At 37.8% G+C, this 22,742-nt stretch overlaps 1 protein-coding gene and 1 non-coding gene across 3 annotated transcripts in view; both read left to right on the forward strand.

Annotated features, from left to right (window-relative positions):
* wds (WD repeat-containing protein wds) overlaps positions 1–22,742 on the forward strand; it is a 39,777-nt gene that overhangs the window by 5,247 nt on the left and 11,788 nt on the right. The window contains exons 4-13 of one of the 2 annotated variants that reach the window (XM_089234218.1): positions 1,508–1,581; positions 5,070–5,159; positions 5,275–5,364; positions 5,450–5,533; positions 7,475–7,530; positions 8,490–8,536; positions 14,178–14,253; positions 14,422–14,455; positions 19,269–19,343; positions 19,634–20,828. In XM_089234218.1, coding sequence (XP_089090344.1) covers positions 1,508–1,581; positions 5,070–5,159; positions 5,275–5,364; positions 5,450–5,533; positions 7,475–7,530; positions 8,490–8,536; positions 14,178–14,253; positions 14,422–14,455; positions 19,269–19,343; positions 19,634–19,714 — 707 coding nt within the window. In that variant the 3' untranslated portion in view covers positions 19,715–20,828. Of the gene's footprint in view, positions 1–1,507; positions 1,582–5,069; positions 5,160–5,274; positions 5,365–5,449; positions 5,534–7,474; positions 7,531–8,489; positions 8,537–14,177; positions 14,254–14,421; positions 14,456–19,268; positions 19,344–19,633; positions 20,829–22,742 lie in introns of those variants that run through there. The other variant, XM_089234217.1, reaches the window with a different exon arrangement.
* TRNAT-GGU (transfer RNA threonine (anticodon GGU)) lies at positions 18,257–18,330 on the forward strand. Its single transcript has one exon. It is a non-coding gene; the product is annotated as a tRNA-Thr (tRNA).

Consider the following 22,742-nt stretch of genomic DNA (forward strand, 5'->3'; position numbering starts at 1 on the left):
GATTAAGAAAAAAAATTGGTACAATCTATGCCAATGGGAAATCAAAATTACAAACAGGATTTTAAGGTGATGGCGTGTAGCCATCCATCCCATAAGAATCTAGTAATCCTCAGTTAATCAAGTAATTGTCGATAATCTTGGGATATAAAATTTCAAATTGCAGTGAATCAGCTAATCACATTCATCCATGTGTTTTGCTTCCACATATCAGTTTGATTGTTATCATTGGGTCTTCAGTAGTCATCTATGGTCATGTCCAGTTGTTACTGTCGTGATGATTGATTGTTTATTGTGGATTGCCGTCTAAGCAAGTTGCACATCCTTGCCTGACTGCTGCACTCTTGCGAGGGCACTACATGGGGTCGGTGCCTCCTTTTGGTTTGCGTACTTCCCTAGTCTTGTCGTTCAGCAGATGCAAGTTCTGCTTTAGGAATCTGATGGGACCTATCAGGTTACAGAAGTTCATAAGGCTTACCAAGGGTTCTTATCTTCCAGCTAAGGTATGAGACTCTGGCATCATTTTACCAAAGTGGAATTGGACCATCTTGGACATTATGTTGCATAATGCCAGAGGGATCCAGAAGCTCCACAATTATAAGCACAGTGAGTTAAGAGCCTAAACGGTTCTACATAGATCGGAAATGGGCCATTATTTTTTCTCTGGGCCAAACGAGATGGTAACATCACTGATTTGTGACCGCAGCAACATTGCAAATGTGTCTCATCTGGTTTAGAAAATCATTGTTTTAATATGTTTTAATGTTTTCTGCTAGAAAATTTATAATGTGCTTCAAAATTGTTGGGCCTCCAAAAAAAAAAAAAAACAAAAAAAAAAATATGGCTCGGGGATCCATGATGTTCTTAAGTCAGCCACCTCGTTGGGCAATTTGCCTGTTATGGCCAAATGGTGTTTTGTTACATTGACAATGATTTTAATAGCCTTAAAACCAAGAACTTTTTTTTGAACTACACAGTAGTCCTATCCTTTATTATTTTTTGTAATAGAGACTTTTTTAAAAAAGTAAAATGGACAGCTTATGTTAAAATACTGAAGTCTGCATACCAAGTGGAGATGAAAATGAATTTCGGAAAGAAAGTTCACATGTCTCTGCAGAGAATCAAAACACTGTCCCTTTGCAGTCTGGGCGAGTCCTCTACCATTAAGCTGCAATGGACTATTTTTTTTCCTTAGAGCATATATGTACGCTGGATGAGACTGTGCATGGGCAGCCTCTCTCCTTGCGGAGACATATGGATTTTCGTTGTGAAATCATCATTATTTCTGCTCATTCGGTCTCTCATACTTGGATACTTGGGGTGTGCACATTCATTAAAGATCTCTCATACTTTCTATGAACAGCAGAGTGGCATCGTGTTTCTCCCTAACATCTTGGCATAATCTGTGGTAGAATCTGATTTCATAACTATCATTTTCAAGCTTCTACTGAAATATAGTATGTTTTCATTATTTTTGAAATTGGTCGATTTATTATTTATTTTAATTTAGCGGCTGATAAGTTGGTGAAACTTTGGGGTGCCATAGATGGGAAATTCGAGAAAAGTATTTCTGGACACAAATTGGTAAAATCATTGAATTTCTCTCTCTTTCTTTGAATGACAAAAGTAATAAATGTCAATAGATATGATTTTTCTAATATTGCAATGCTCTTGTTTACTCAGAGTGGTTTATTATTCTGTGCTCATAAAATCAAAGGTGAAGTCAGGTTTATGGAAACACAAAAATCCTGTGAAATGCCCAAAGCTGGCTCAGGCCAGCTTGTCAGCCAATTCATTATCTGAATGACCAGGTACCCAGCAAAGTTCGACTCTGTTGTTGGATAGATTACAGAGTGCAGTGTAACACTCCTAGACCACTTAAGAAGTAATTTCAGGCTTCTGAAGAGCCATCACAGCAGCCTGAACATATAAAAATACATCTAAAACCTCTATGTCTGCAAATTCTACAATGCATGAGAATTGCAAAGATTTCAGCCTGAAAAACAGTGGTGTAGCCACCTAAAGGATATGATAACCATGTAACCATGGATATGTGTACCATCTTCAGTACTGTTTCCCAGCTTAGAGCCATCAATGTATCAAATAACATTTCTATCACTGAGTAAGAGCAATCAATGCCCCAGTCTTCCCTTGAAGGAAATTAAACCATATAAGGCTTATTAAATGAAAATTTGGAAAGCATGCCATCACTTGGCGTGTTGAGATATGGGTGTTGAGTAACATTTACGCGTGCATGTCATGACCATCATGATATAGTACTGTGAGTACTCTTTCGAATGACCCAAATTCTTGAATATTTTTTATACAGGTGATTGCTTCAACCTCTGATACGCATGTGTAGAGGGGATCTGGAAATTTCGCCCCCGTTGCATTTCACCCCTGGCATTTTGCCTCTGTACATTTGACCCCTGGGACGTTTCGCCCCCGAAATTTTCGCACCTGATATTTCACCTGCCCTGAACGCATGAGTGACTGTATGAGTGAGTGACCATGTAAGTGCATGAGTGACCAAGTGAGTGTGAAATCGGCTTTAGGAGTGAGTTAGTGACCGTACAAATGACTGAGTTACAGAATGACTGACCACGTGAGTGACAGTATCTATGAGTGGGGAATTCACTGTATGAGTGAGTGACCGTATGCGTGTCCAAGTGAGTGATTGACCATATGAGTAACAGAGTAGTTGGCATATGAGTGACCGAGTGATTGACCATATGAATGTTATGAGTGACTAAGTGAGTGCCGGTATGAGTGTCCAAGCGAGCAATTGAGTGGTTGACCGTATGAGTGTCCAAGGGAGTTACACTGTGATTGACCATATGGGTGACCGAGTGAGTGCTTATTTGAGTTTCCAAGTGAGTGACTGTTTCACTTAAGAGTGATATAGTGAGTGACCATATGAGGAGTAACCGTAATAATGACCAAGTGAGTGACCGTAATAATGAACAAGTGAGTGATGGAATGAGCGACCAAGTGAATGATCATATGAGTAACCAAGCAAGTGACCGTATGAGTGGCCTAATAATGATCAAGTAACCGTATGAGTGGCCTAATAATGACCAAGTGAGTGACAATATGAGTGACCAAGTGAGTGACCGAATGATTGACCTGGTGAGTGTCTGCAAAGATGATCCCCTTCTTCATCCCCCCCTCTTATGGGTGGTTGTGTAATACTTCAATGGGGGGCACCAAAAATTTGAATTTGCTGCAAAGCATAAAATAATTGTTTCCAAATTTACGTTGCAGCAAAATTTTTTAAATAAGCTGGAGTATAACAGTCCTGAAGAAAAACATTATATTAAACTCCCCCCCAAACTACCCCCCCCCCCACACTTAATATTTACTTCAATGCATTTGTGTCAGCAGTAGGCATTATATTATGTTTTGTGCAAATTTCTGTCACATACTCACCTAACATTTACACAAGGACCGAAATGTTGGATTTTAAATAGAGATATCCGGGCCAACTCATGTAGTTGCTCACTTGGTCATGCACACGGTTACTCAGTTGATCACTCATATGGTCACTCACTTGATTCATAAGATGACTTACTTTGTCACTCCTGTGGTCAGGGCAGGTGAAATGCCAATCAGTAAATGTCTACCGATATAAAATAACTTACCTGATCATTCATGCGTTCACTCATACAATCAATTATATGTTCACTATACGATCACTCATGTCATTGCTCATGTAGTCAGGGCAGGTGAAATGTCAGGAAATATATGTTCAACTCACTTGATCGCTCACTTGGTCAGGGCAGGCAAAGTGTCACAAGTAGATGTGAAATTCAGGGTACAAACTTTATCACTCATATGGTCACTTACATGGTCATTCTTGCCATCAATCATCTGTTCCCACTTATGGTCATTCATACCATCGCTCATACGGTCAGGGCAGGTGAAATGTGAAGGGAGTAAATTTCTAGTTCACTTGATCACTCATAGGGTCACTCACATGGTCAGGGCAGGCAAAATGCTATCGGGGGCTAAATGTCCAACTTACCTGATCATTCATACGGTCACTCACACCATCATTCATATGTTTACTCGTATGGTCAGGGCAGGTTAATTGTCACAGATAAATGTGCAGCTCACTTGGTTACTCATATGGTCACTTGTACCATCATTCGTGCGTTCTCTCATACAATCAGGGCAGGCGAAATGTCAGGGGAGTAAATGTCTAACTCACTTGATCACTGATAGGGTCACTCATATGGTCAGGGCAGGCAAAATGTCCAGGATGAAATATCCGGAAGCGAAATGTCGGGGTGAAATTTCCGGGGACCAAATATACCAGGGTGAAATTTCCAGGGGCTAAATGTAACGGGGACGAAATGTGCTAGGGGTGAGATGTCAGGGGCAACGATTCCGTGAACCATGTAGAGGATACACTCAGATTAATAAAAGTTCGAGTGCTTCAGTAGAAGTGGTTTACAGTCAGAGATGGCAGTGGAATCACGAAAGTGATTGAGACTCTTCATGTGGGTTGAAATCGAGTATCGTTCATAAGTTTAGATGTAGCTTGATCTAGAAAGGGTACTCATATTTAAATGTGGTAGTTTTATGTAACATCAATCATAATAAACATTATGCACTGTTTGTGTCACATTTTGGTTTTTTTTAGATTTTTTTTTATGATATAGCGTCATCTGTGAGTGAAATTTTAAACTATTTTTCAATTTATCAAAAAAACTATGCCATGATAATTTAACTATGCCATTTTAGGACAAATTATATATATATATTTTTTAATGTCAATTGGTTGGTTTTCTATCAGTTTTTTAAAAATTGTTGTGGACTTTTTGCTTCTCACCCTCTCTGTATGGACAAAGTAAAAAATTTCCCTTTTCCCCTGTGTGGCAAATCATTAGTAAACTATTCGGCAGCTTACTAGCATCACAGGATGACATTTCTATCGATATGTTCCTGTGTGATTTTTGTTTGTTTCTGTTTCTTCCTGGCTTTCCTGTTCATTTCATCAGTGGAATTTCGAATTGTTCTGTATAAATATTCTTAATGTAAATAATAGATTATGCATGTTCTTGTTCTAGGGAATTTCTGATGTGGCTTGGTCGAGTGACAGTCGCTTGTTGGTTAGCGCATCAGATGACAAAACCCTAAAAATATGGGAAGCATCATCTGTGAGTTGAATGTATTTTTAACAAAATTCTGTGTTATGTTTCTTGCATTCAGTCACCTGTGCAAATCTGTTTCAAGCGGGTTGCGAGCTATAAAATCATTTTATATGTGTCCTAGGGAAAATGTCTGAAAACGTTGAAAGGCCATAGCAACTACGTCTTCTGTTGTAATTTCAATCCGCAGTCAAACCTTATAGTCTCTGGTTCTGTAAGTCAAAATCAATCATCATTATAATGTTTAGACGATGGAGTTTAGCATTTTATTATAATAATTATTTTTTGTTTGTTTTCAGTTTGATGAGAGTGTCAGAATATGGGATGTGAAAACTGGAAAGTGTCTGAAAACATTACCCGCTCATTCTGATCCTGTATCAGCGGTAAGCAGCATGTATTGATTTGTTCATTTTTATGTCAAATTTGGTGCTTTTGGCTTTTGTAGAAAGCAGGGTTTGACAAACAATGCTTCATCCAGCATCTGGTTGGTAAAATCGTTCAAAATTGACATTAATACCTGAAATTTTGTTAATATTAAATTGTTGTCTGAGGACTTGCACAAAATTTCTGAAAATTATGTCAGTGGCCCTTTACCTGTGTTAGTAGACATGCTAAGTACCTGAAAAGTAGGGTGGAAAAACCACTAATTTTGCAATGAGAGATGCTGGTTTTATACACTTGTATGCAAAATTAAGAGAATTAGCACGTGTCAAATTTCTGAAAAACTAGACAGCAGATTTTAATGAAATTAAGTATGAATACACAGTTATAACAGCAAAAGAGATATACTGTACAAAAGTCATAGATTGTCAGTAAAGCTTATCATTGCAGGAATGTCTGAAATCCACGTTGTGAGATCGATCCGAAAATGAGTAATATGGGGTATAGTCCCCTCTCACAGTTAGACAGGTCGAACAGCTCAACGGCATACTGGATACAAGGCAGTTGAGGAGTCCCTGTGGCAATCGGCCCCACTCCTGCAGCAACACAGTTTTCAGTTCCGGGATGGTTCTCGGAGGGGGATGGCAAGATGCAATTGCCCTCCCAAAAGTGTCACAGACATGTTCTACCTCACTTTCCAGATAATTGTTGACCAGGTGAGCCTATGTGGATAATCATTGTCATCCATGAACAGGAATCAAGGTCCAACTGCACCCCTGAAAACTCGAACATAGGGCTCTAAGATCTCCTCTCTACCTCCTAGCAGTCATGGACCCTCTGCCAGACACATGGAGGGGTGTGCAACTGTCCAACAGGATGCCTGCCCAAACCATGACACCTCCACCACCATAGTGGTCCATTTCCCTGATGTGGGAGGTATGGTATCGGGTACTCTCTCCAGATGAGTATGTCAAGAACCAGTGTCCAGGCTGAATCCTGACTCATCTATGAGGAGCACTGTGCTCCACTGAAGTCTGATCCAAGGCTGATGTTGTCTGCATCATGCTAAACGTACTCTCTTGTGTGCTGGAGTTAGCAGGACACAAACGAGCGTGTCTTCTGGCATAAAGTGCCGTCTCATGATTCCTTTGGGCAACAGTGAACTGTGAAACTCGTGTTCCAGTGGCAGTATGCAGCTCATGTGAGAGCTGTGATGTTGTAGCAGTCCTGTGGTGCAGCGCAGAAAGTGCCAAATAACAATCCTCATTGGTCGTCGTGACTCTTCGACGACCTTTTCCAGGTCTTCTCGATATGGATCCAGTGTCCAGAAACTTTCCACAAATTGCAGACGACACTGGGCGTAACATCTAGCTCTGTAGCCACCTGCACTTGTGATTGCCCTGCCTCCAATCTACCGTTGATTCTTCGTCTCATTCGGTCATTCATCCATACGTTTGTGGCGACTCATTTTACCCGATAGTTTATAAAATTTACCAAACTCTTGCGAGAAACACAGTGAATGTCGCTGAGGAGTACAGGAATCGTGGAAAACGCCTTGTGCCCTTATCATCCCCTCTGTGGTCACAGCGTATTCGACACTGAATATTTGCAAATTCTCTTAATTTTGCACACGAGTGTATATCACTCCATGTTATTTTTCTATGAAATACAGGGGATTGAGAAAGTGCTGGTCCCTTGTTGGAAATTTTATGAGGGTTTAGTATTTTTTTGATTCCATCAAACCATTAAGTGTTAATGTTCAAAATTGATAATTGACATTGTTTTTCATTATAACCAAGTTCAACTACTTTAAAATCTGGAAGCACAACATTTGTTTATTTTTTATTTTTTCTCAATATCGAAAGCTTTTGTAGGATTTATAGAGAAAGAATATAAGGTGTCAAATTTCTGGCTTACGTTAATTTGCCGTTATTCTATTTCAGGTCCACTTCAACAGAGATGGTTCTCTCATCGTATCCAGTAGCTATGATGGCCTATGGTAAGATACGTTCTCATAATCAAATGAAAGTTTTCCTTTCTTCTTGCTGTACAGTTAACCTTCGCATTTCAAAACTTGGCCAGCACTCTTATTGTTTTCTGTGATTATTTAAAACAGTAATAGGCAAACTTTTTCACAAGCGGGACAAAAAAAAAAAAAAAAATTGACGAGGCTGACATATTTTGTCATTGTCTTAGTAAGTAGGGTTGGGTTTTTGAGGTCAAAAACTGGTTTAAACTGTCAAAAACTTAAATCAATGCTTTTCATTTCAGCTAAACACTACTAGAAACTGCAGGTCATCACCCCATGCTGGTGTCTTTAGGGCAATATTGGTTGTTGGTGGCCTACATTGAACAATCATCTCAATGTCTTTTTCTTTCTTCGTCTGAAAAAGACTGGCACCCGAGAGCTGCTGCCTTGTACAGCATATTGCATATGTGTAATGTAGAAAAATAAAAAAATTTCAAAAAAATAAGAGAAGATGCTTAGTTCAAGAGATCTGCTGATACGCATACAAATTGATTAGATTGATGTTAAAATGTTTTGTCTATTTTCCTGAACAGATTGGATGTATCTGAAAGAAAAGTGGGAAGGCTAAGCCACGGGCCCCAGGGCTGGAGCTCTGTCAGCTCCCCTATGGGGGGGGGGGGCATGGATCCAAGATAGATTAATTGGATAATTTGAACTTTTTTCCAGTGACTTTGAAGTAACCAAGTTTGACTGTATTTGTTATTATATGAGTATGTATTGCTTGATTAACTTTCTTTCTAGGGGAAATTTGAATCAAAGAGGCACTTTACTCCTTAAATATGAAACTTGATCCGTAATCCTGAAGATTCCCTGTTCTGGAATCATCGAAGTCCCTTAGAATCCAAATTACAGAGGCTCTACTGTACATTTAATTCAAGTGTTTTTTTCTCACATGCATTAATCTGAACTTTTTCTTCTCATTTAAATAGTCGAATATGGGACACAGGATCAGGACAATGTCTAAAGACACTAATAGGTGAGCATGAGTTTTTTTTTTTTGGTTTTGTATCAATTTTTTTTATTATATGTATTATTATATTATAAAGAATGTGATATTTTCATTGAATTGAACATTTTTATCATTTTTAACCTATTTTGCATTGAAAATTGGAATAATCTGCAAATTAGTGTTTCTTATCATAGAGCACAACATATTCTGTGCTTGTGAAAATTATATAAAGAACCTGTCTCCTTATTAATGTTATAGTGATACGTTGATAGGAAGCGAATATAGGGATAGGATATCATAGCTGCCAAGTCTCCCGAATTTTTCGGGAATCTCCCGAATTTTAGCTTCATCGCTCGACCTCCCGAAAAGTTCTTAAATCTCCCGAATTTTTACGAAAATCACAAAAATCCCTAATTGTCCCTAAAAATTCCCTACTTCATTAAAAAAAATCCCCGCTTATGAAAACAATCCCTAAGGAATTTCTTGTGGGGCATGAAGCATCTTTTTTTTCCCTTTCGAAATAACGTCACACGTCGTAAATGGGGAAATTCCCTTTTTAAGGAAGTTTTACAAACCCTCTGATGGTAACAAGAAAGTTGTTTGTCTTATCGTGCAGGAAAATGGCTTAGCAGCCAATAGTCCTGGATAATAATTGAAGATTATAGTGACGCGCATATGGTCAAAATTTCTTTTGTTGAAGTTACGTACGTGCGATATAACAAAGCATGAAAGCAAAATGATAAGCAAAAACATATTTAATCAATTTTAAAGATACTTATTCCGATGAATTTCCTTTCATCAAACGTTCCAGAAGAGGGCCGACTTTTCCTTTTGGTACAAGTTGTGTTACGGACATAAACATCGGTCATGGAAAGACTTCCATCATGCCAAGTGTCACAAAAAGTCAGTGTTCTTCAAAAATTGACGGTGTTTTCCTTCATCTTCCGATGATTTTGGGGTCATTCGCGCAGAATGTTTGTTCACAGCGTTTCTGATTGAACACAATATTTATTTTTACATCATTGAAGTTTTGGCCTCCAATTTCACTTGTTTTTTGCGTAGGAATTTTATTCCCAAAGGTTTAACTTCCACGTGTGTAAAATCCCTATTTTAATTTGACTTCGGTAGGGATTTTAATCCCTACGCTTTAACTTTTATGTTTGGAAAATCCCTATTTTATTTGGAAAAATCCCTATTGTATTTATTAGGGAGTGGTTTTTACATAAAATACGGGTTTGCGCGAAGATCTCCCGAATTTTCATTTTCAAAAGTTGGCAGCTATGGGATATAAATAGGATTATTGGATATTTTCAACAAAGATAACTTTGCCATGTTTTGGTTCTTACCAAGTTCCTGAACTAACCAGTGGAGGCGTCGTTGTTTTTATCACACAGAAAGGACAATAGCCTTTTTGCGTGTTTCCAGCCTCATCAGTTGTTTACAGGTCTTGATAAGTTAGTGTTTTTGTTTTCAACTTGTTGAATAGTAGTTTTTGGTAGTCTACAAAAATGTATTCTCCCGCCCTTTCATTCAAATGCAAGTAAAAACTACTTTTTTTTATTGATACACAGCATATAATCTCCTTTCAGAATCACTTTAAGATGTAAATTTTGTTGCATTTAGGTTTAATGATATAACTTGGCAATGTTGCACCAGGAAGTATGAAAATGGAACGATGTTGGCAACCTAGAATTTTGTCATTTTCTCAAATTCTTGCATACTTTTTTTTGGCATTACTGTGGCACTCAGTCCTGAAATAGTTTAGTCTCACTGTGTGTAGTGACACTGATGGTAATGACATCCTTGCAAGTGTTGGTGATTCACTTTTGAATTATCTTCAAGCCTGTTGTGTGTCAGAATTGTAGCCAGAGTCCACAGACGAGAAGAAGACAGAGAATTCCATCAGAAGCCGTTGGCTAATCACACTTGATGGAGAAGGACCAATCCCTTCAGAGTGCCTTACTACCAGGGCCGTAACTAGGCAGGTGCAATGGGTGAATCCTCACAGGGCCCATTTGTAAGGGGGGCCCAGAATGGGCCTAAATTCATATTCTTGTACAGGGCACAGGAATGGCTAGCTACGACCCTGCTTACTACTGCGAATCAGATTGGGAATACTTGCTAAAAGGAAAATGAAGGAATGACCATCACAACAGCTGATTGTTCAATTTTCTTTATATGGCACATCTGAATCAGACCCAGAGTAAGATGCAGAACCCACTGAAGAGCTTAGACATGAATTAGTCACTCCTGCTGTTCTTGATTTTTCTAGTAAAGATGGACAAGATTCATACATAGACAAACAACATGATGAAATGATGAATGTTAACATGTCCCATTGATGGTATGGTTCTTGAACAACTAGAGCTTGGGTTGGTTGTAAATGAAGTTCTTGGCGAAAAAAGTGTCTATCATTTCATTGATAAACTCACTCAATTCTATGGAGACGGGAAGTTCCATTTTCTTTTTGTTGTTGCTTGAAGACTAGAGCAGAGCTGTCTATATTTTTTTTCTGCAGTTCGCTGTTGCAACTGTTTTAGAAAGCAGCAGAGATGTACATATATTTATGTGAAAGTGTGATGTACGTATATTTTTCATAACCAGGATTTAAAAGTAATTCTGAGTTCTCTGTAATCTTCAAATTCTTTACTCGACAGGATATTCAGCTACAAGAAAATGTAAGTCTCAAAAACTTTCTTTATTTAATCTAAAGAAGCACAACCAAGAAAATCTTCTTGTTTTAAGTAAAATTATGGTTGTACGAAAGTTCTGCTCACAACGCTGGTATATTATAAGAGTGTATTCATGTAAACTAGAATGTTTTTTTAGCTGAGTCTGTATTTGTTAGCCAAGGCAGAAATCATCAACCATTTTCAATCCACTCCTGGATGTAAGTCTTCTCTAAATTTTTGCAGTTTTCTCTCTGATGCTTATACCATCCCGTTGACTCCAGCCATCTTTCAGATCTCATTGATCCATCTTGTTTGGGGGTGACTTCTTGGATGTTTAACATTACGGGTGGGGGTGTACCTATTCAGATTATTTTTGGTCCATCTGTTGTCCTGTCTTCTTGCAATATGTCCAGCCAATTTCCATTTTAAACATTTAATTCTTTTCATGATATACCTCTTAATGTGGCTTCTTATCCAAGTGATTCGTTTTCTGTCTGTCCTTGTGATGCCAAGCATACATCTCTCTGTTCTCCTTTGTGCTGTCTTTAGTCTTTGTACCTTTTTACTTGTGAATGTCCATGTTTCAGCTCGATAAGTCAGTTCTGGTAGCACACACTTTAGAGCCAGGAGGCACCCAGACCACATTGCCTTACTGTGATATTGTCCATTGCCGACATGGGTTCGGTTCCTCTAGAACACCTTTTATTTGAGAAATATTCAAATATAACCAGAATACTCTGGATCTGGGGCCGAATTTAGGGCCATTTCATATAGAGCGAATGCGAACACGTGTCTGGAAGAAGTTTTAACTATTGGTACATACGGAGCCTTTCAGACAAATCGGAATGCATCCACAACTTGAAAGTGTTCGCGCGGGTCTGGATGGCGTCTGCATGTGTGAAAACCTAAGTGCAGACTCTGCATCCGCACATACAGATTTTATACATTAGGTTATATGGAGCTGTTCACATGACCCAAGTCCGGGTCAAACTCCCCCACATCTTTGGCCATTTTTAAAGATGATTTTGCATGGAATTTTGTTAATTATTTGCCATAAATACTCTTAAAAACACTATACGAAGGTCCCTGTCCATTGAAAAGGATATACCCACATATGTCTATCCATTCGTTTCCTTCTGAGATGAAGGCTAAAATCCGGGTTTGACACCTGCGAATAGCAATGGCTTGAGAAAGAAAATCTATCCATGCAGGACCTATTTTTGGTGTCCTCAACCATATCTTTTTGGTAGACAACACTTTTTTTCGCCCTTTCATTTTAGATTTGGCATCCCTCCTAGAGCAGTGCCCAGTATGGTCCAAGAGCCAACCCCAGCATTCGCAGAGATACACTTTATTATTATTTTTTCAGGAACCGTTGTTATATTCTACCAGGTCTCCCACTCTTCCTACTTTTTGGTAAAATGTCCTACTTTCTAGTTTTTGTCCTACTTTTCCTACTTTTTTACCAAATCCTGTCGACAAAATTTGTGTAATTGAGCAGAAAATTATTGATATACTGCCAAATATTACAAATGTTGGAGAATGCAATTAATGATTCCGCCAAAGCAGAAATTGTGTCATTTTTAAGGTAATTTGGGGGGGGGGGTGTATGTGGACCATTTGATTGATTAATTTTTCATTTGCTTAGTTTGAGGGTTCAACAAGTATAGTATCATTAAAAACTTCTGTCTGGATGGAAAAAATAATTTTGCATTTATTACTTCATAGTCTTGGACAGTAACTCACATTCATCATTCAAAATTACTGTGCAATTAGGTGAAACAACAGTTTGCATTTCAAAGAAGTTGGATACATAGGCCTATTCTAGGTTTGGTGATTCTGGTGCTACCCAATAGCATTCAGTTGTCTTCTGTATTTTTAAGGCATGAAGAGACATAAACAATATTTACAATGCTTGGCAAAGAGCTAGAAATGGAAGTGCTCCATTTGTCAAAAATGATTACACTGGCATTGAACAGTAAAATGTGAACAAATCCCTTTAAAAAATTATGGACAACGCAGTAAAATTATCTGGTTCACCTTGCCTTATTTATATCGGATCTTGTAATCTACACGTTTTGCACACTGTGCTTTTGAAAGTGGTCTCAAAGGAACATCATTCTTAAAAAATGTATGTCTTCAAAATTTGCTGTGCATTGTCAAAGAGTCTGCAAGCTCTGCACTTTGGAAGACTCCAAAAAAGAATGTAATATAATTATATGAGGAGAGACAGCAAAGAATTAGCTGTGGTTGTGCTAGTGCACTGTTTTGGTCAAAAATTGGTTTTGTAACCAAGTCATATATCATTTTGCTTTGGCTTGAGTCAGTCTTATTGGAAACTGAAATAGTGCTATAAAAAAAAAATTAATTGAAAATTAATTTTTTTTTTAAATTTGAAATTTTTTTTTTCAAAAAAATAATTTTATTTTAGGGATTTTTTTTCATTATGCTATGACTATGTTGTCTAAGGGGGTTCCCCCCCCCCACCCTACTTTTTAGTCCTTCGTTTTCCTACTTTTTCTCATTTTTTGAGTGGGAGCCCTGATTCTACACTTTTTTGCTATAGGAGGGTGAATAAAATTTTGTTGTTCAAGCAGCAAAAAATTCTTGCTGCCTAGGCTTTCAGTATGCATTCGTATAATTTGAAAAATGTCAAATAATTGATATTAATTTTGGTAATGCATGCTTTAGCACCGACAGATGCACCAGAATAATAAGAAATGGACTTTAATAAAGGATATTTATTTAGATTGTGTTCCAAAACCATTTTTGTCAAAACTTTTGGCATTTCACACAAAAATTACTCTGTATATTGCAGATATAGTCCGTCTTTAGTCCTGTTCCATTTTCAAAATTTCTGCTCCAAAAATGGATGAGAGGGATTTGTATCCCTGCTGTAGAGTTGTTTCATTGTATTTGATTTAGTTCTTGTTTGACAAGCCTTTCTTGACCAATCAGTTGATTAATTTTTACCTGTGCTTTTTTTTAATTATTAGATGACGATAATCCCCCAGTTTCATTTGTCAAATTTTCACCTAATGGAAAGTATATCCTTGCTGCTACGCTCGACAAGTAAGTAATTTTCATAATGCCTTGTAAGATTCATATTTTATTTAATATGAATTAAATAAAATATATAAAATATAAAATATATTTATTTAATATGAACAGCTAGTAGATTATTCTTAGTTTTACTGCATTATTTAAACTGTATTTTAAATTTTCATGTTCATTTTCTAGCACACTTAAATTGTGGGACTACAGCAAAGGAAAAGTGAGTGTTTTTCAATTTACTTATTATGCTATCACTTAATCCAGTTATTACATTCAGGTTTTGTCCCAGAGCTGCTCTCGACATCTGTGACTAAATATAAGAATCTTGCTGCCACCCTTATATCTGCATTCCGACGAGCAAATCTGACTTTCTTTTCAAGATACCACTAACCAAAGGGTTGGGTCAATTCCAAGAACCTACACAAGGTGTTGGAAGTAAACCTGTGCATAGGTGCCTCACCTGTTTGTAAATACGAATTTGCTCATTTCTGAATAAAAGGTCCAACCTTCTTCCCAGACTGTTTGGGGTCGTAAATATAAATAATAAAAATATTCTAAAAGGCTTCTATTAAAATTAAGTGATTAAGGTGAATGAAATATTATTTTACAAATACAACACCACAAGAGGCAAAATGCCCAACAAGGTGGCTGAGAAAAAGATGCCCATAAATATGGATGTCATATATTTCAAAAATACAGCAACCCAATTAAAAACATCATTACAAAAATTATAAACAATATATACTTCAGGGTTTAAGCTAGATAAAAAAATTCCTTTCGCAAAAAAGCGAAAATGGGGAGAAAAGCTTTAGCAAAATGCTACAATGCTAATGTAATGATTGATGGTTGGATGTCTACTCATTCCGAACCTCCTGTACGCACTTTTGCAAAAGTGGCTACCACTTCTTTCACATTCCAAGATTTTCTTTTGCATTTTGCGAAAATGCGACGGTAGCTTAAACCTTGATATACATATGATAAAATATTATACAATGCCCATAAAGAATATTATGGTTGCATAGCTACCAAGTCTCCCGAATTTTTCGGGAATCTCCCGAATTTTAGTTTCATCGCTCGACCTCCTGAAAAGTTCTTAAATCTCCCGAATTTTTACGAAAATCACAAAAATCCCTAATTGTCCCTAAAAATTCCCTACTTCATTAAAAAAAATCCCCACTTATGAAAACAATCCCTAAGAAATTTCTTGTGGGGCATGAAGCCTCTTTTTTTTCCCCTTTCGAAATGACGTCACACGTCGTAAATGGAGAAATTCCCTTTTTAAGGAGGTTTTACAAACCCTCTGATGGTAACAAGAAAGTTGTTTGTCTTATCGTGCAGGGAAATGGCTTAGCAGCCAATAGTCCTGGATAATAATTGAAGATTCTAGTGACGCGCATATGGTCAAAATTTCTTTTGTTGAAGTTAGGTACGTGCGATATAACAAAGCATGAATAATGATAAGCAAAAACATATTTAATCAATTTTAAAGATACTTATTCCGATGAATTTCCTTTCATCAAACGTTCCAGAAGAGGGCTGACTTTTCCTTTTTGTACAAGTTGTGTTACAGACGTAAACATCGGTCATGGAAAGACTGCCATCATCACTCGTGAAATGAAAAAAAAACATCAAGCAAGTGTCACAAATAGTCAGTGTTCTTCAAAAATTGAGGTGTTTTTCCTTCATCTTCCGATGATTTTGGGGTCATTCGCGCCGAATGTTTGTTCACAGTGTTTCTGATTGAACACAATATTTATTTTTACATCATTGAAGTTTTGGCCTCCAATTTCACTTGTTTTTTGCGTAGGAATTTTATTCCCAAGGGTTTAACTTCCATGTGTGTAAAATCCCTATTTTAATTTGACTTCAGTAGGGATTTTATTCCCTACGCTTTAACTTTTTAATGTTTGGAAAATCCCTATTTTATTTGGAAAAATCCCTATTGTATGTATTAGGGAGTGGTTTTAGCATAAAATAAGGGTTTGCGCGAAAATCTCCAGAATTTTCATTTTCAAAAGTTGGCAGCTATGTGGTTGTCTTATTATAAATATGGATAGCTTCTTGATTTACTCCAACATGTTTATCGTATTTCTTTTTAAACGTGACAGTTGTGTTACAATTTACTACCTCTGGGGGTAAGCTATTCCATTTATTGACAACCCTATTAGAGAAAAATTCCCTGTGACAGCATAACCTTGCATTGTCCCCCACCAATCGATACTGATGTCCCCTTGTAAAAGCAGTCGATTGGCGGTGTACTAAAAGTTCGTGGTCCATCCCGTTGTAAATTTTGAACACTTCGATCATATCTCCTCTACACCTGCGTTCATCCAATGTAGACATATTCAAAAAATGAAGTCTGTCTTCATAACTCAATCCCTGTGTGCCAATAAGGACATGCGTAGCTCTTCTCTGCACCCCTTCAACCAAGTCAATGTCCCTCTCTAGGTATGGTCTCCAAACCTTACAGCATACTCCAGTCCCGGAAGAACTAAGTCTCGAAAAAGCGAAAGAATGACTTTAGGAGAACGCGAAGAGACCTTTTTGAAAATGAGACCAAACATTCTATTCGATTTTTTGACCACCGCTGAACAATGTTCAGAAAACCTAAAAGCTGCTCGTCAATGAGAATTCCTGAATCGGTGACCCTAGTTGCATCCGGGATAGTGACACCATTCAACTCGTGAGAGAACTGTGGGTTGTTTGAACCAAAATGAGCGACCATGCACTTATTAGCGCTAAACGTCATGCTCCATTTATTTGCCCATGCTGCACTCCTGTTTAAGTTGGTCTGCAGTAACTCCCTATCGCGTTGATTCCTGATTACCCCCATTAGCTTCACGTCATCTGCGAATTTACTAGCAATCCCATCAATACCCTGATCAAGTTTATCGAAAAAAGGTGAAAAAAGTATGGGGCCAAGGATACTTCCTTGAGGAACTCCACTTGTGACGCCTGTCCAACCAAAGAATTCCCCATTTATTATAACTCGTTGCGACCTATCTCTTAACCGTGATTTTATCCAATTCAACAAGTTGCCCCAATCTCATGTAAATGCTTCAAGAGTTTATCATGTTGGACCCGATCGAATGCCTTCTGGAAATCAAGGTAAACAACATCTACATTTTTACTCTTACCCCAAAGCCTTAGTTATGTGATAATAGAAGTAAAGGAGGTTAATTACACATGACTTTCCCTTCTTGAACCCATGCTGATTATCTGCCAATACATTATTCTCGTCTATCCACTTCACAAACTGCCTTTTGATGATAATTCCAAAATTTTCGAGAGGGAACTGATCAAACTCACTAGACTATAATTGGACACAGCTTCTCTACTACCCTTTTTAAATATTGGAACAACATTAGCAAGTTTCTAATCCCCTGGGACGATACCCTCAGCAACACTACTCCTGTATATCTGTGCGACTGACCCCAACAATTTATTAGCACATTCCCTGAGGACCCTGGGATAGATATCATCTTGTCCTGTTACCTTGCTCGCACATACATTTTGTAGAAGATTTAGAACCTCCACATCTTCCACTTGAATATCGTTGAGGGTTTTATTACCCCATGCAACACCCGTATATTGAATATCATTATCTCTGTTAAGAACCAATGCGAAAAAGTCATTGAAAGCACTACACATGCCTATATTGCTCTCTCACCTAGACCCACCTATCGAGAGGGGGTGGGGACAACTGTCCCCTTACATCCATTATTGATGTATCGAAAAAATGATTTTGGGTCAGAGCCAATGTTATCTGCGAACCTAGATTCAGCTTCCTTTCTACTATCATTTATCGCTTTCTTCAACACTCTTCTTTTATCAGTAAACAATGATAGGTCACCTAGTCCACTTTTATACTCTCTAAATGCTCTTTTCTTTTCAAGATAAAGGTCCCGCACGCTATCCGTGAACCATAGAGGGTGCGATGTACAAACACGCTTTTTTTGGAACAAAGGGTATGACGAGATTTAGATGGCTTTTGCGTGAAATTAGGAAGGCAGATTCATGTGTCTCCAGTGGTGTAGGTGGTAGCATGCTTGCCCGGTATGCAAGAGGGCCTGGGTTCGAGTCCCGGCGGAGACGTGATGACTTTTCTTTCCGAGCTCACCCCAGCATAATATCCGGAAAATAACTGTTTCCTGAAAGGGTATGACGTCGTGCAAAACAGAGGACAGCTTCGTACTAAATTCTACCCATTGACTTACCACCCCTACTGATTCCAACCGGTCTTTGAAAACTTCCGCTAACCTTCCTCTCAAAACATCAAAGTTAGTTCTCCGAAAACAAGGAACCAGTCTTTTGTTATCAACCTTACCCAAGGAAAAGTTAGTGAAATCTGACTATACGATGATCACTAGAAGAAAACTCTTCCCCCACTGAAACATGTTCAACAAGATCCTCAGAACTAGTAAGAACTAAATCCAAAATAGCAGTACCCCTAGTGGCTTCTGATACAAAAAATTTTCGAGCACTAACTTAAAGTCTCTTTCATACTGATCTCTAGATGAAAGAGACTCTTTCTTCTTCCAATCAATACCTGGGTAATTGAAATCCCCTAGTATGAGAACCCTCTTACACTTACACATGTAGGAAATTTCATCAAGCAATTTGGCGATGTGGTTTTGATCCCTATTCGGTGGATTGTAACAAACCCCAACAATAAGTTTATGACGTCTTTTGTTCTCAAGCGCTCAACCCATATAGTTTCAATATCACTTCTCTGCACGCTATACTCTCTAGCCTTCAAACAGGATTTAGGGCACCTAAAAATGTTTTTCCCGATTTGTCACGGCCCACAAATTCTAATCTTAATTCATCAAATTTTCGGAGACTGAGGAGAATCTCTGTGTTTTCTTTTATTTGTCATAGTTATAATTGTGATGTCATCTTTCTGAAATTCTTTTTGTCATTATCCCCATGCAAGTCGAGATTTTGAAATGCCTAGTTTCTTGATGATGATGTAGATATATACAGAATCTATAGTTTTTTAAAACTGTTGTGGATTATTTCTTTCATTGCAGTGTTTAAAAACCTATACAGGCCATAAGAACGAGAAATACTGCATATTTGCTAACTTTTCCGTGACTGGTGGAAAGGTATTGTAATAGAAGTTTAGTGTTATTCAAATTTTGTTGTTAAATGAATTAGTTGTTTATATATATGTATATATATTTTTTGTGTATGCTACGACTAAAACCTGAAATAGGCCAGTTTCAATGTCTGATCTTTTTTTGATTTTGGGCTGTGGCCAGCCAATTCGCAAAATGACATGGAGTGATCAGCCAACGTCGGAAGAAAAAAAGGCATGATATTAAATTTGTTTGTTTGTTCTTTATTAATCAAGAGAATATTATCATTGTAATATGGCACCTTTTTTTGTTACCAGGTGCGTACCATCGTCAAACCAGAAGTGATACATGTGCTGTCCAGCAAACTGTCTTACATCAGCACATCAAATTTTGGCTAGGGATCTTCTGCCACTTCGCGAAATTGCCGGCCGAAGTAGAAAAAACACTAGTCATTTCCAATAATTAGACTTTGGTCACACCTCTTGGCCAATTAGAAGATTGGCTGGACTTCAGGCTTTGGCTGTAACATATAACCCAGTGTTTCTGAACCCAAGGACCAGTAAAATGTCTGAAATAATACAACGGACCACTTGCATCCTGTATTACGGGACATTTCTGTATTTTTAGTGGTGCTCTGCTGAATTTCTTTTTATACATTTCTCCCGTTTTTTTTCAATGATGTTTGTTTAAATTTATAATGTTCATGAAAACCGTTAATAAACAGCATTTTTATAACTTATGATAATTTTGGGTATAAATGCAAATATTCTCACAGTGTCAAGTTAAACTGGTTTTCCTCAAATTTTCAGCAATTTTAACTACAATTGGGGATTTTGCTGACTTACGGCAACGTTTTTATAGACAATTGGTGATGTTCGTATTTTACAGTAATCGGGCCATTTGAATATTTTCTTCCGTCAAATTTTTGTTTACTGCGATTTGTAGCAACCTTTTATTTTCCCCACCCATAACCCCTTTTATGCAGTAATTAGTAAATTTGTGAAATTACATTTTTGGACTGCAAATTAATGATGCCTCGTATTCAGGATCGCAATTTCCCTCATTTTCCTTGATGGACCTAAGTATGAAGGTATAATTTTTATTTGTGAATCCATATGGATATATAATACCAATTACAACAATTGAATAATTTTCCATCCGGTTAGAATTTAATTATCAAGTCTGCCTGCAGACCCCCCCTACATCATTGTCGTGGGCCATAGGTTGAAAAACTCTGATATAACCTATACTACTACTTTAATCGTACATATACCTCATACACATTGTGGAATTTCTAACGCATTTAGAACATGCATTCCAGCATGTTCTGAGTGTGTGTGTGTGTGTGGCTCCAGTAGTGTATTTACAGGGGGGCTAAGCGGGCTATAGCCCAGGGCGGCAAATTTTGAGAATTTTTTTTTTTTAAATTCACGTTTCATAAACGTATGGAAGTGCCATGTGTCATTTCTATTGTAAATAATATGTAATTATTAAAGCATATTGTTTATTTTTATTTGTTTGTGTTTTCTCCACACAGACTGCTGTTGAAGTAAAAAGTGTATGATTATCTAACCTTCGTATTTACAGTGTTATTCACCGCCTTCCCAAATGGTATTGTCACAAGTAGTGGTGGGAGGGTGAGTAGGTGTCCAGTCAAGCAAACAGCACTCATTTCAGATTAGCCTACTGAAGGTGTTAGAGAAAAGACATAGTTCAGCCGACGTCCTAAAAGGGGGGGGGAAGAAGGTAGCCTATCTTCTTTGCAGGTTTGGAGGGTTTTTGCTATATTGGAGGGTTTGGTACAGTGTTCTGGAAGGAAAAAAGAAAGGGAAGCTCTTTCAACACCCCCCTACATTTTCTGAATTTACGAGCGGCAAAAAATATCCTCTTTTTTAGTCCTAAAAATGTCCTCCTGTAGAATGAGTAAATAGGACAATAAGAATCTTCTCTTCTGCAACGAAGATTATTTTATTGGCACCAGTCGGGGCTATGGTGAAAGTCTTTGGGATATGTTAAACATCTGGGAAAACAGGCTAGGGGTAAACACCAATAAAAAAGTGTTAAGTGGTTATAAATCGAATGGATGAATTCGATTGCAATACAAGTTTTTTTCAACTTGTTTGGGAACTGAAATGGGAAGAAGCTGTAAGACCAGTCGTGGCCCAGGCTCTGTCCCATGAGGGATATAATCCATTTATCCCGAGGGGTTGGACCACGCTTAATGGGAAGAAGCTGGTCAATCCACAACAACCTTTGTTTGCAGTCACTAGGAATATAAAGAAATCATAGTACAGAATGGTAGGCGAGGTTACGTGATTCCGTTTACTGGTCCTATAAGGATAAGGGGGAGCAGCTCTGCTTATGCGACATTTTCCTGAAAACAAAAGAAAGGGAACAAATGCAGAACGTGGCAGAACCAACATTTTTATGAATATTTACACAGTATTACAAAACTACATTCGGTTATGAACGCAGGATTACCAACAACAAAAATGGAAAAAACTCCTCATCGTTATACACTCTCCTGACGAACACAAAGTAAGCAAATGTCAAATGTAGCTACTCATTTCTGATAAGTTCATGGTTCGTGGATTTTGTGAGAGTTTTCTTTAATCATAACCTATGAATAATCACCACAATTCAGTCTTAAATAATTTGGATACATAGATAAGTTGAAAAAAGTTTGTGCTAGTATTCTTTTAAGAAATTAAAGTAAAAGAGAGGAATATTTCTTGTATTTTAGTTTCATTTTGGCTGCAAAGCCACATGAAATTGACTCACATTCTGGTCTTAATACAGTTAAATCGTGTTTCGTCTGCAATCTTTATATTGCTCTCTTACTTGTTTTTCAGATGTGTAACAAACACATTACAAACTTTACGTTTTACATTTGCAGTTTGAAATATTTCTATATATCGGAGATAAAACCATGTGCCAAAAGGGAAAATTTCTGAGAGCCATTTGAAGTGCTTTTAAAGTGGATATCACTGTTATTTATTAAAACAGGATTTCATGTTCTATACCTATGTATACATACAGGATGTTCTGTTAATGGACCGACAAACTCAGATGGTTGTTAGTAGACATCTAGAGGAACAAAAATTGCAAAGGAACATGGTGTCACAAACCACGTTGAGAGGGTGAAAATCGCATGCAGGCTATAGTCCAGCTGCAACCACTCGTATACTTGTCTAGGAGAATCGGCAAACCGTTGCAGCACGGTTTCTTCCATTTGAGGAGTGCGTACATTGAGCGGTCTACCTGCATCACGCCGTACTGGGTGGAAGGTCCCTGCAGTTGATCAATCGTTAGTATGGGTGTTGACACCTCATCTGATATTGCTCTGTTGGGTACATCCACGGTGCTAAGCGCGGATCGCCGTCTGCGCTCCACTGTGAATCAGATGCATATCAGCATATTCCTCGT

Source organism: Pholcus phalangioides, unplaced genomic scaffold (genome assembly GCF_987345545.1).
Source record: "Pholcus phalangioides strain wild (caught in Gottingen) unplaced genomic scaffold, Ppha-v1.0 ptg000008l_1, whole genome shotgun sequence".
NCBI classification, from domain to species: Eukaryota; Metazoa; Arthropoda; class Arachnida; order Araneae; family Pholcidae; genus Pholcus; species Pholcus phalangioides.